The 14798-nt window shown below is 41.2% G+C and overlaps 1 protein-coding gene across 1 annotated transcript; it reads left to right on the top strand.

Moving 5' to 3' along the window:
- Positions 1-5975: 5975 nt before the first annotated feature.
- Positions 5976-14302, top strand: ednraa (endothelin receptor type Aa; the record flags this gene model as incomplete). The annotated part of the gene is made up of 7 exons (XM_083909489.1): positions 5976-6467; positions 8786-8913; positions 10938-11136; positions 12593-12745; positions 12867-13000; positions 13103-13211; positions 14165-14302. The coding sequence occupies exons 1-7, from the start codon at positions 5991-5993 to the stop codon at positions 14300-14302; spliced, it is 1338 nt and encodes a 445-aa protein (XP_083765615.1). The 5' UTR covers positions 5976-5990.
- Positions 14303-14798: the final 496 nt, after the last annotated feature.

Raw genomic sequence — 14798 nt, 5'->3', positions numbered from 1 at the left:
ATCAAAAGCATCTCCTTCATTATGTCCACATGGCCCGGTGCCCTGCAACAAAACAGAAAGCAACATCGCTTGTGATCAGGGGAAATAAGTGGAGGGATTAAGTGTTCTGGAGTGAGCAGGAGGGCAAGACGAGAGGTTGAAATAGCAATTGTATATGATGGACAGTTGGGAACCGATTACAGGAAAGTATGCAGACTGGTTGGTAGATAGGGAGCTATAATACACCGTATATGTTAATTTATGGGCAGTGATGTATTTGTAAGAGTGAAAATCTTTTGTGATTCTCATCCTGATGGATGTGGTCACAATGTGGTATACCATTTAAATTGTTGTCTGATAACAGATCCATATCGGGGGAAACGAGTTTAAACCGAACAACATCTGGAAGTTCAATGAAGAGACTCCATCCGTCTTCTTGTGACTCGGGTTTGTTATCCTCAGCTTTTGGTCACTTCAGTCCTCACAGCTGTATTTATAAGTAGCATGCCACTTTCTAATTGTCCACAGATGTTTTCCAAGTTGGCCTACGCCGAGTTAAAAACCACAAAGTGCAGATCGCTGCTCGAGTGGTTTATCCACTGATGAGTCTTTGAAGGCAACAACTTCACACTCGTTAGATGTTTACGCTTATTTTAAACACATGCATATTAAAAAAAAAGAGGAATCTAACAACAGATTGTTGTGTTAAAAAACAGACCTGTCTGTCGGCTTTACAGACATAGAGTTAAAAAAATGATTTTCCAGACATTTTGCACCATGCACTCATGGGCTTTCTGATAGGGGAAAGCAGAAGTGTGATGGGCTAAAGCTCTTGCATTTATCAGCACATGTAGGTTATGTCTGACAGGAGCCAGATTGTAAGCAGGAATGTGTCTCGGCTGTAACTGACTCCACTATGAGTTACCCTGTCATGTAAGAGCTTTGTGTTAAGCATATGAACACTTGCAAGTATTGTGTGTCATGGCAACAATTTTGCAAGTGTATTTTAGCGATAGGATTGTTTTGGAATAAGACTATTGTCTCATTTTACAGTTAATGCCGTCGCTGCTGTACAACATACTGCAATACACGAGTTACTGTCTCCCAGTGTTACTTAGTGTCATATATGTCGTTCTGCAGTTAGCCCAGGTCATGTGGCACTTTTCCACTGTACAGTTCCAGCAACTGGTATGGTTTGGGATGGTTTTACAATTTTAATATGAGATGTTATCATGACTAATAGATCGTAATAGATAGTATACATCCTTGACCATCAGCTAAAGGGAATAATAGGAATCTCTCCATTGTAGTTTGGCACACTAGGGGCCCCCAGCATCTTGCACAGGGCCCACACAGAGCTAGAAATGGCCCTGTACTCTGAGTGATGTAAGGAATGTAGACTTTGGTAACTTACCATCTCTGAAAAATGAACGTCCATGGGTTCCTTACACTTGCATGCATGTTACCCATCACCCTTTGTAAGCCTCTGCATTTGACAGGAAGTTTACAAAGTGAACAAGCACCACATGACGGCAGGTTCTTACAAAATCGTCCCTCTATTCGCAATGATAAAACTGGCTATCACACTCCCCGATTTAGAGTATGCTCAAGCCTTAACTCCTCCCTGATATTACTTTAGTCCGCTGATGCCGGTAAGTCTGAGTCACCCTCTGGCAGTGGCTGCGTTTGGGAATCGTAAAGGAGTATGACTGCAGCACTCAGATAGGAAGCAGGGAAGTTGACAGCCACACAACACCCGCTGACCCTTTTGGAGTGAGGCGAGTCTCAAGACGCCCATCGCGGCATGAGCAATCCAAACTCACTGTTTTCCCGTCGACGTGCTCTACGTGACACTGGATAAATTCCGAGCTTTCAAACAAAAATCTGATGTCATATTTTCCTTCTGAGTCAAAAATGTTTATCTCAGTAACTCGAGTGCTGCAACGATTATTAATGACATGAGAAAATACGTGGGACACAGCAACTGCAAACCATTTGACAGTGCTTCATGTTTTAGAATCCAAACACACCATCACATCACAAATTAGCAGTTTCTACTAAACTTGATTGGAAAAAAAAGAAAAAATCTGCCATTTACAATTAAGGTTACACTTCCAGATAGCCCAAGGTCATAGTTAACGAAAGTGAACTACAATCGTATTGTTGACAGGATTACAGACTTCTCCACAGGCTCATTTCATCAGTTATAACCATCACTTCTCGATTCGCAAAGTTTCCCTCCTTCTAATTAAAAATGGCTTTATTTTGATTAATGTCAGATGAACGCAAGCGCAAATGAAAATCCCCGCCATCATAGTTCACATTTCTTTTTCCTCGCACGCTGCAACTTTTTCTTGTTTGTGTGAACCGTGTGTCCCAAAATAATAAAACCAGGCAGTCTACTGAACCCGCTTCACTCCTGTCACCACTTGTCACAGTAGAATTGGCCTCAAACTTATTTTCTCCCTCCCTTTTCTCTCCATCTTCTTCTTTCTCCCTGTTTTTTTTTTTTTTTCCTTTCCCTCTGTTTTTTACGCAAGTGTCCCAGTTAAGAAATTGCTTACATCCCACTCAGTCTGGGGCTGGATTGAAATTTCCCATAGGGTATGTACCAATATGCAGAGAGCACACTTCGACAGATGCCATCAGAGAACAAGCATATGAATTACCAGGCAGCCTGCCATCTTTGAGTTCAGACAGAATGGCATTAATACCTGATTACGATCCAAACAACAACACAACAACAACATGAAAGCCAAAGCAACTGGGAGCAGGTAAAGGTTTCATCATTTATATATTAATGGATTTACTAACAAAGGCTCTACTACCCCCCTCAAAAGTTAAAATGTCACAGAAGCCGCCAACAATCAAGGGACTTTGGGAGAAAAAAAAAAAAACCTAGGGGTAAGAAAATCACATGCCATCAGCAGATCGCGTTCCAATAAATTAAATATTCGCCACTGCTGACCATAACTAATTCAGAAGCCATGTTATATTCATGACTACAATTAAAGACAACATGATCCCTTTAATTTTAAACGGCTGTAAATATTGGCATTACCCAATTTAGTCACGTTTGACTGTAGGAAAAGTACCTGCTGATGAATAAACAACGAGCTGATACTTTCAGTGAAGAAATTAAAAAAAAAAAGTTTATAATTATGTATATTATTGACAAATGATGTAAGTGATGGATTCAGTGCATCGCACACACAAATTGTATCTCCTTCAGCCAGGATTTGCAAATAAAGAGAAAACACTTGAGGTGAGTTACATAAATGTTCTTGTTCTACTTTAACTTTATTGAAGTATACTTATTTGCTATAATGCTTACTCATGCCCCTAAACTTTGGAACACACTACCCTTAGATATCAAGGAAGTCAGCTCACTAGATATTTTTTTTTATTCCACCCTGTGTTGAGTTTTATTTGCATTTTTAGTTTATTTTAAAGTTAAAACAGGGTTTTGTTTTGTGTTTTATTGTTGCATAAATGTCAAGACTTTTCAAGATACTTTTTGATATTTTGAATAAAATCACTTCTCTGTCAAAGTGCATTAGGGCAAATGGGTCATTTCCTCAATTTCAAAAAATTATAAAAGAAATTCCTTAAGAACTTTGCAAATATTTTCAATGGATTCTTGTTCAAGGTGTTGCTGACTATTAATATAGACACTTTCAAGTCATTTCAAGTTACTTTTTGTCATTTTGAAATCTCTTTTATTGTGAAGCACTTTAAGAGGCATAAATATCATTATTTAACCCTTTTTTTTATTCGTTTGCTGTATTTAAAAGCAACCTTTTTTTGCTTTTTCTTAACAAATATCATAAACACTGCCAGACATACCAGGAATAGAACACCAGATTTATTTAATTTAGTGGTTTTCCCCTTTAAGCGCATGCTGTGTCAGCTCTTTGACAGTGGGAAAGGCTGATGGTGGTGACTTTGATCATCGCCTTCTTCCTGCTCTAAGTGCACATCATGATTCACACGGTCCATTCTTTTATCCTTAATGGACACTGATGCAGAAGCGCTGGCCTGCCCTCTCTCTCCCCATCAGCCAGGCGTATGGAGCGCTGTCTGTTTGAGGAAAGCTCTCTTATTGGATTTTCCAGGCTTTCTATTCTATTGTAAGGATACTATATGTGAATGTGTAATTTCCCTCAACTAATTACGCGCAGTGATTATCCTGACGTCCATGTGGAGCAAGAGTTAGATGCAGTTTCGACCACCCACACGGTAGTTAGTCTGTAAAAGCAAAGACTGACTGATGTTAGCTACTGCTTCCCGTCTCCGTCCCCCCCCCCCCCCCCCCACTCAAGTAAAAAGAGACCTATCATAACAACATGGACACTGACTGCCTCATGCCGTTTTCTCCCTCCAATCAAATCTCTGCTGCTGTTCGTGTGAGCAAACACTTGCATGTAATGTATATACAAATGTATACGCTGTCGTAATGTGAGTCAGAAAAGGGACTGAAAGAGAGAATACGAGGGCCTCGCTCGAGGTGAGTGGGAGATTTGTGGGGGGCTCCCAGATGCCCCTGTGTGTGTACATGTGTGTATATGTATGTGTGTGTGTGTGTGCTGCTGTGCCTTGGAGATGACTGTCAGCAGGCGGTGCCTCTGAGAGAGAGGGTGGTGGTGGTGGTGGTGGTGGGGGTGATGTTTCTAAAGGGGGCCCAGTCTGTTACCAAAGGGAGGTGGAGATTTACTATCCCACCCAGTCAAAGTGTCTCACTGGTGCTCTGACACACACACACACACACACACATGTAGAGATACACACACTCTCAGACATACTGCAAACTCTCAACAGGAAACTCTGAGCCATAATGCGAAGGCACCTCAGAGCAGACGGGTGCATTGCTCAAACCAAGTGGGATACCGTACGGCTTTGATAGTGCGTTAATTACTCATGTGATGTGATACAGATGTCTGGGGGCTTCAGCCGAAAGTTTGCCTGACAGTTTCCAAGGGGGCCAGGCAGACATTTTAGAAGCGGTAGGTGAAAACCAAAACCTATTTATTATTTATGGATAGATCAGTTTGTGTGCTGTCACAGATCCCAGCAGTGTCATGCTGATGCTAAACTGTGATGCTACTTGAAGGGCTGGCTGCTAAATAGTTCTTTGTGTACTTGGTGACAGCTGGGACTTTGAACAGGAAGAACTCTGGGCTATAAGAGTTGCCTGTGCTGTGACATGATTAAAAGGGCTTCACCATCGATCTGACAGCTTGAAACTTTATCTGTTCCTTAGCAGGAGTTTTATGGAACGGGTGACTCGAAAATGTTTGACCAGAAAGTTTGCTGTTTTCTGTTAAGAGTCAGTAAAGGTGAATGTATTAATAGAGTCATAAGAGATAAATAGGGAGCCAAAGTGTGTGTTTTAACATTAGTCTAGTCAGATTTTCTTTTCATTTTCAATCTTAATTCAGAATTGCAAATTGCAGCAAGTCTCTTCATTTTGTCACCATGTGTTTCAACCTTTCTAAATTAGAAACAGAGGGGGGGAAGAATCAAGCTTTCATTTGTACACCCACAGATGGGACTCATTGTCCAAACAGCACCCAAAAAAAAAGCACACACAAAGCCTCGCTGTTCAGCTGCAACGTTATTGACAGAAAGACATAAGCGAGCGGCTGCTTCTTCCTGGAAAAGGCTAAGAGCAAATGAGATGCCCTTTGCTCTCTGCTGATGCCTCATCCTTACTGTCAGACTGTAACTAGTCCTGGCATCTCCCATCTGTGCTGCCAAGGTAAAAACCTTTTTGAAGTCTCGAGGACATGATAAAGTCCTTCACAGAATTTGAAATGTGCAGTAATGCTATCAAACCTCTTTTAAACGGGCAATAAAATGTATGTCACTTTGTTTAAATTTAAACAAAGATAAAAATGAAGAGTTGGAAGTTGCAGGATTTTGCTGGAAAAATAATTGTTTCCTTTCCTCAACAGTGATATATCGGGACCGTATTTCAATCAGCGAAATCAAAGCGCCGAGTGTGTTTCATAATGGGCACCGCAGCTGTACATATGTTGGTGCTAATGGTCTGTATGGCAGCCAGAGGAATGTGCCAGATAAACAGACCTCAAGCCGAGAAGGACCCGGGCTTTCTCGTCCGCTCCACCCTCCAGTCTGTGGGTACCTACAGCACCATCAGTCCAAACACGAGGCCCGGCCCCCACCTGCAGGCCCCAGGGGCTGATTCGCAGGCTGTTGGATCTGGATCTGCGAACGAAACTGTTGTAAAGAGGCCAGTGCCACCCCCGATGTGTTTGCAAAAGACTACTATTAAGGGCTATTTTAAGTACATCAACACCACAATCTCTATTGTGGTGTTTGCGGTCGGCCTTATTGGCAACGCCACGCTGCTGAGGATCATATACCGACATAAGTGCATGAGGAACGGGCCCAATGCCCTGATCGCCAGCCTGGCACTTGGGGACCTCATGTACATTTTCATCGATATACCAATCAATGTGTACAAGGTAGGGTTTTTTTATTTTTTTATTTTATTAACTCTAAGATTGTGTGTGTTTAATTGAGAGTCTTCAAACTGCAGATCTATGTCCAGTCTATTCAAACACTTTTTCATGCACATTTTAAATTTGTCCTCACCTGCTGCTTACTGGCTGCAGAAAATGTCTAGCCCAGCTAGCTTTTTTGGTTTGAAAATGTAGCCCAACTGTGTTGCCTGGCCACATTCTCGTGCTGCACACAGAAAGTGAATTTTGGTCAAGACAATGGAGGCAACAGCAACATTGCGCTCGTAAAAACAGGACAGCAGCAAACAGGTTGGACTATGACTGAAAAACAGGAAGGAGCATCCAAGGAAGGTTTCAGAATGTTCGTTTTCGCAGTTTAACAGGATTAATCCTTTTTACCCCCACCCGGCCCTGCAATGCCAGTGTATACACACAAATGCTCCCTCAGTCAGGTCTGATAATATTGCTTGACAGAGGCAGCAAACGAAACAAAGGTTTTGTAAAATAAGTCGTGCCAGGCAATAGGTTAATGCACGTTAACGCATGCCGCGTTTCCATGAAAGTTGGCTGCATTAGCTCGTTTAGCGCACCTACAGTTGAACTGGAGTGGTCTGTTTATTAAACGAAAAGAGCAGCACTACAAATAACCAGCGTACCTGTGTACTGCGTATGTGTGCCTCTGTTTTTAAAGTTTAGCGTTACTTTAGTGACTAATTTTAACAATCGGGAGTCACTTAAACATGACGTCACGCGCGTCTTTTTCCGGTCAGTCGTCATGGACACGCGTTGTGCGGTAACGTTGACTCCGTTAATGCGCCTAGCACTAAACACAAGACCAAAAAAGAGGCAAATTAATAACATAAACAAGAACAGAAAGGTCACATACTGCGGCTTTAACCTTAATTTCATATTCATGATGCTGACTGACAGGTGTCTTGTTTGTGTTGACCTGCAGCAACAATGGCTTGCGAATCAGTGCGCACTTGGACAGGAAAGTTGTAATCAAGTCAGATTGAGAGCGTTATTTTCGTCGTGTGGGCAGATTAGTGATGAGAGGAGCCCGGGAGACAGCTGTCTTAAATAAACAGAGGAATCATTCCTGTAGTCAGTCATACTGTACATGCCAGTGGCCCCGTGCTGACCCGAGACATAAGTCACTGACCCTTATCTTGAGACTTTATTATCAAAAGAAAAACTCAAGTCGTAAATCACGTGAGTGAGAAGTTTTTGATTCGGTCATTGAAGTTGCATGAGTAATCTTTATCAACCGAAAAGTTGCAAGTATATAGGTACCGATAGATCGTAATGGAAAATGTTTTAAATATTTTATGAAAAGCCTTGAACACAGTCAGGAAAGTTTAGTTTCGATTTTTGATGCCTCTTCTGTTGACTTTTGGACCATGGATGGACCGTTTAATGATGATGATTAGTCTCATTGGGTTGATTTATAGTTGTAAATAGTGTCATGATTCATGTTATAATCAGCACTGATAAGTAAATATATTGTCAAACCCATAGTGCATTGTGGGACACAAATTGCCAATGAGAAAGCCACCTGGTTAAAATTAGTGTTGGTCTTGGCACAGTGGCTTTGAAGTCTGCGCTACAGATGTACGGAGAGGAAACAACATTTTTTTGGGGGGGGAAACAGTTTTTGCACAAACAAGGAAAGGGCCACGTCTACACTGCCTGAAAGCAGTGAAGCCTCCAGTGCACTTCCTCAGGGCTGCAGCAGTGTTTCCAAAAATAATCAGCTACTTATACTCTTAAAACAATGATGTTAGATCCTCTTCTGACCTCCTGGGAAACTGCGCAAGTAAACATTATAAGGCCAGGAAGCGCCAATGAAGGTCTTCCTTTCGGGTTCAGCTCAGGGACACGTGCTTTACTCAGGTTGTATCCTTGGTTGGAAAGTTGCCAAGGCCGCTCTGATGAAGGACCTCTGCTCTCATGGCCTGGTGACGGCATGGCGACTCAGTTGCGTGTTTTATGATATATCTCTTTCATTTGCAGGAAAAGTTCAGCAGAAGTTATTCAAAGTCTTTTCCGATGATGAGCTCCGTACGGTTTGTGTCAGATCAAAGTCTGGGTAACGTTAAGTTGATGCTGCGACATCTCTGAAGTGCTATAATCTGCAGTAACACACTCAGGTTACAGAATAGTCAACATTTAGTCAGTATCACACAGAACAATAGTGATTTAGTATTTATGCAGAAGATGTGATTAAAGTTGAACGAGAAATAAACCTTGCTTTGCGTAATGCCGTTGAGATTTGTGATGATGCTGGTGTTGATTTTATATGTCTGTTGTTTTCCCACCAGCTCCTGGCGTCACGCTGGCCATTTGACGACAGCGTTTTTGGCCTGTGTCTGTGTAAGCTGGTGCCCTTCCTGCAGAAAGCCTCTGTGGGCATCACTGTCCTCAACCTGTGCGCCCTCAGCGTGGACAGGTCAGTGTCGTTATGGTTCACACCTTCTCCCATGAGCACTGTTTAAATGATGATGCCGGAATGTGACTAAACAGCAAAAAATTCTGAAATTTCAACAACATTATAATGGGTTTTCTGTTGTGGTTTGGTGTAAAATTAGGTATTTTTCATTCTCTCAAATATCAATGTTTTTATAAAGCCAGCATGTTTATTTTTTCATAGTTCAAAAAAAAAGCAGATATGGTTACACAAATGGAGACAGTCGAGGGACTGGGAGGAAAATTAAACACATCTCGTTTAGCCAACTAGCCTTGGCAACTCGTCCACTTCTTTTACTGAGCTCAGGAGAGTCACAAATGTTTTCATCTAATATCGTGTTCGTTTTCATGAAAAAGCCATCATGTGAAAATGAATATTTTGATATTTAATTCCAGTGTCATGACAGGAAGAGGAAGAAAAACACTCTTGAAAAACTCCACAAGTTCAATACTGACCATGTTCACTGAGAAGCTCTTCTCTTTGTTTCAGTCTATTTGTTTTCTTTATTATATGTAATTAAGGTAGCGTTAATGGAACTAATGTAAGTGGACTAACATTAAGTCTATGATATAGGCACTGGATATAAGGGGCATATAGACGTACAGTATAGGTGATGGGCTTCATATCCAAAAGCAAAAGTTTTCCAGCAAGTTATTTTTTAATAGCACCTTAATAGAAATTTCTTAATGAATAAATAATCATCGCGAAGTGCTGGAGCTCAGTATCATCTCACTTTATGTTCTAGACACAACTTTATAGAGATAAGAGTTTCCCCTGTATGCACTGAACAGTCTTCAAGGTTCAGGCAGCGATATTTAATGACCTCGATTAGGAGAAAAGGGGAAGAGTTGTACAGCTGTACAGATGCTCTCTCCGTTTGTTTCCAGGAAATGTGGAGCATATCTCTGTCAGTGTGTGTCATGAAAGTACTTTTGTAACTTTTCAATGTTGGTGGGAAGAGAAAAGGGTTGGATACATTACCACTTAGTGAAATATAAATGCCACCATGTTGTTCAACAGGGAAATTCAAATGTGTCATGAAAAATACATTGTTTTTGCCCATAAAATCTTGATGCAGGATTTTACTAAAACATTTTTGACAAGTGGTTTCCATTACAGAAACAAACAAGCAAACAAATATTCAGTGCGTGGGAAACCAAAGCCAACACAGACAGACCCCTCTGCCAACACGGGCCAGTCTGTTTGGAGGCTTCACAAAAATATAAATATTAGATATTAAGATAAACAATTGATCATCTCGCTTCATTAATTCTTAAGATTTTGATATTGTTTGCTGACGGAGCAGTTTGTTGTCTTTGGTGTGCTGCCTTATATAGAGAATATGTTAGCTTTGTTGTTCTAAAGAGACCAAGACGATTACTGATTTCTATTTCAGATCTTATATGTATTCCTGGAGTACAATGTAATATTTAACCAGAGATGGAAAGAGTACTGAAAATCCTTCTCAAGTTGAAGTACCACTATTTTGATAACATTTTACTTAAGTACAAGTAAAAGTACTGGTCTAAAAATGTACTTAAGTTACTTTTGTAACAAGGTTGGGGTTCTTGCTTGTGTCATGCAAAAAGGACAAGGGAACACAAATCTCACATAAATTGTCTGTCCTCGTCATTCACCTGTCATCATCTGTCACCTGTTCTCATCATTCACCTGGCCCGTCATTCACCTGTCCCTGTCATTCACCTGTCCTAATCATTCACCTGTCCTCGTCATTCACCTGTCCTCATCATTCACCTGTCCTCATCATTCACCTGTCATCATCATTCACCTGTCCTCCTCATTCACCTGTCCTCATCATTCACCTGTCCTATCCTACTCAATTACAGCAATGCGATTAAATGTAATTCATTACTTTCCACCTCTGTATTTAACTCAATATTCTCCAAACTTATCATTTTATTACCATGATGGGTACATTTTCAAAAACTATGTTATATATCAATGTTAATATTTGTACCCTATATGTTTCCCCATATGTGTCACAGGTACAGGGCCGTTGCATCCTGGAGCAGAGTGCAGGGAGTGGGTGTTCCTCTGTTTACCGTCCTTGAAATTTTGTCTATCTGGGTGCTGTCACTTATCCTGGCAGTACCGGAGGCTATTGGCTTCGACATTATCACCTTCAACTACAACAACCAAACCCTCCGCACCTGTATGCTCAACCCCAAAAATGACTTCATACTGGTACGTTGTTTATTTTTATTTTAACTTTTCAACATTTTGGTAGCGTGTGCTTTCTTTTCCAGTTGTTTTTGCTTGCATTAAGGCCACGGTGTGCTGTACAGTACACTGTGTCACACGGTAGATGATGTTAAATAAAGTGAGAGAGACGAAACATCACAGGAGTAATGAGATAGGAAACCCACCTGCGAGAGCAGCACTTAAAGTGAAAGTGCAAGTTCAGCATGAGATTTCCATCTTCGTAAAAGCCATCGTTGTTTGTTCTGAGTGACTAAGTGTGTTTAATGGCCACTTGGCACAATGATGTGCTATTTTGGTAGTAGTGGTAGTGGGGGAGGGCTGCTATTGTTAGAGTATTACATTATTATGACAGTGAAATCAGTGGCATGGACATTTTTTTTCTCAGGACATAAATGAAAACTAGAATACATCTGATAGAGTGATAGTTTAAGTTGTGTCCACCTATCCAAGTTCATTCTTAAAGGCTGGGGATGAGATTTGACAGTGAAAAAAAAGATTGTGAAGAAGGATTCTCTGTATGAAATGAGCTTCCTCTCTCCCAGTGACTGCCGGAGCCTTTGTAACATCCTCGGAGTGGATAATTGATAGCAGGCAAAGGGCAATTATTTGCCTGAAACCTGAGCCCTCAAGATGAACCATGTGTGTGTACATATACCATATGGACCAAACAGGTCCACTCCGTCTTAGATATAGATGCCATAAATAAAAAAGGACAGATGGAACTCCCGGTATTTACAGTATCTTACGTTGTTATAACTCAAAACGCATTTTTCTTTCGTCAGTCTGAGAACTTGTTTTGTTTCTGCTTTCTGTTTTGAAGTTGCCCGTTAGGAGAATACTTGGCTTCTTCTTCTTTTTTTTTCTTACAAACAGAAAACCCCATTATACACAAAAAGTGCAATTAAATCCAGTTTGTTTTCCTGTGTCAGAACAGGAAATAGCTGGATGGCACAGGAGTACAAGGGTCATCTGGAAGTGGTTTATTTCTGGGTTAGGTTCAATTACAAAAGCAAATATTCTAGGATTATTCCTGTAATTTCAAATTGTGTCCTTCTTAATATAAATATTGTGGGTTTTCTCCAGGTTTTCCAGTTTCCTGCCACAGTCCAAAAACACCCAATATGGGGATTAGGTAAATTGGACACTCTAAATTGACCGTTGGTGTGTGTGAGAGTGGATGGTTGGATCTCTAAAATGAGCCATTTGAGAGATCTTGGCAATTACAGGAAATGAACACTGAGTTTATTTAGGCCTAATGCAGGACCAGGCAGGTGGTGGAGGTGAATGGGTGGTCGTATATATGGGTGGAAGTCACTGAAGCAGGTGGAAAATTGTGGAATGAAAAGACTCATTTCTTTCTACTTGGTTTCACTGTCATTTGTGAATTTTGTTTCAGTTTAAATGAAACTCACTGTGTCACCTGTGCTCGTCTCTGCAGTTCTACCGCGATGCAAAGGACTGGTGGCTGTTTGGCTTCTACTTTTGTGTGCCGCTTGCCTGCACTGCCATCTTTTACACCCTGATGACAAGCGAGATGCTCAACCACAGGAACGGCAGCCTTCGGATTGCGCTCAGTGAGCACCTCAAACAGGTAAAACGATACCTCTAAAGAATAACAAGCTCTTCATACCAGAACACCTTGTTGCATCAAGTGTTTAGTCCAAAATAATGATATAAATGTGTAATGAATGAAAGTGTATTTGTGTTTCCAGAGGAGGGAAGTGGCCAAAGCTGTCTTCTGCCTTGTCCTCATCTTTGCCCTCTGCTGGTTCCCACTGCACCTTAGCAGAATCCTCAAGAAAATGGTTTACTACCAGAACGATAACATGCGCTGTGAGCTGCTCAGGTGAGTTAAACAAAGCTCCCACACTGAAAGGCCTAAAGGCAACATAGTGGGCAAATAAAGTCAAGAATAAGAATAATGAGCTGAGTTTTCCGTGTTTTTTAGTTTCCTGTTGGTCCTGGATTACCTCGGTATCAACCTCGCTACAATCAACTCCTGCATAAACCCTATTATCCTCTACTTTGTGAGCAAGAAGTTCAAAAACTGCTTCAAGGTATGGTGCTTCCCTCAAAAACACACACACACACACACACGTTTACCGAGCTAACTGGCGACGATCGCATAATAAAAACACAAAAGAACATTTTCTTTTTTGGTCTTTTATCACACACACACACACACACACACTCACTTAATAAGGTGGATTTATTCTGGCCAGAAAAGAAAAACAATGAACTCAGGCTTTTGTCCATGACTCAGAGGTTATGATGACCTTCCATGTAAAAATCAGCCCGTTGATTTATGTATTCACTTTGTTAGCGGAGGTCACAGACTGCAAATATCTGTCAAAGGGACCTGAGCTGGACATAAACCATGTCTCAAGTTTGCACATGGAAGGGAGGGAGGTGGGAGCAAAAGAAAAATACATTGTTACAAATGGCTATGTTTAAAAAAATAACAAGGCTTTGAGAAAAGTAATGTGTCTTTTGCTTTCTCACACAATGTTGTCACACAACAGATCGATGGCGTTCTCATATCTGACCGCTAATTTGTCAGTTCCAGAGAATGAGTGTTTACATCCTTTCTGGTATTTGAAAGCCACCGTACACTCTTAGAAATAAGGGTTCCAAAAGGGTTCTTCTACAAGGGCTGAGGTTCTACCTGGAACCATTTGCTTCTGAAAAACCCTTTCCCAATGAAAGGGTTTTTGGTAACACAAATGGTTCCAGTAAGAACCATTTTGATCCAGAGAAGCCTTTAAAACTCCTTTCCTGAATAAAGGGTTTTAAAAGGGTTCTTGGTGGAACCCTCCAAAAGGGTTCTCCTATGAGGACAAGCCGAAGAACCTTATATGGGCCTACTTAGAACTTTTATTTCTAAGAGTGTAGTTCTCTGAAACACAAGGGAGAAAAGGACTAGTGAGCATGTAACCTCCCTGCCAAAAAAAATGACTTTATTTGCCAAATTGTTGAACTTTACCTTTTATCTCTTCACATGTTCTTGAAGTCGTGTTTGTGCTGCTGGTGTTACTCTGACAACCAAATAAGCAGCATCGGACCCATGAACGGAACCAGCATCCAGTGCAAAAGCCCCGAGCCCAACAACCTGTACAGCGACCGCAGCATCAGGAAGGACAGCAACTGATCGCTCACATCAGGACCGTTTTCTTTCCGAGCTTTTTCCACTGTCCCCAGCAAGCTTTTTAAAAACGCAGCCAAATGCTCACCCTGACATATAAACAGTACGCGGTGAAGTACTTTTTCAGTCAACACATGCACTTCCTAAGAGACCACTGAAGCAACACATGAGCCTGAATGTTGACTTTTTGGAAGGGGGCTGCTGTGGCGGGAGGAGCTCATGTGACGACCTACCGGCAACTACTGTGTGGTTGGGTGGGAAAATGCGAAAGTGCACTGGCACAAAATCGTGTGACTGCAGGAAGGTGGGGTTTAGAGCAGATGAGGTACAACTCTGTATTTTTATAGCTCATATCAAGCAAATGATGGATATTAAGTAATCCATTATGACAGGTCTGATATCGTCATTCACCAAAAATGGAAATTAAAAATTAGCTTCTTTTTATTTTTACAGCACTGTGAATTATACTATACATTGTCAACAATAGGAGAAATATGCATGT

The sequence above is a fragment of the Microchirus variegatus genome (assembly GCF_963457635.1).
Source record: "Microchirus variegatus genome assembly, chromosome: 23".
Classification (NCBI taxonomy): Eukaryota; Metazoa; Chordata; class Actinopteri; order Pleuronectiformes; family Soleidae; genus Microchirus; species Microchirus variegatus.
This window is presented reverse-complemented; position numbering and strand designations above follow the sequence as displayed.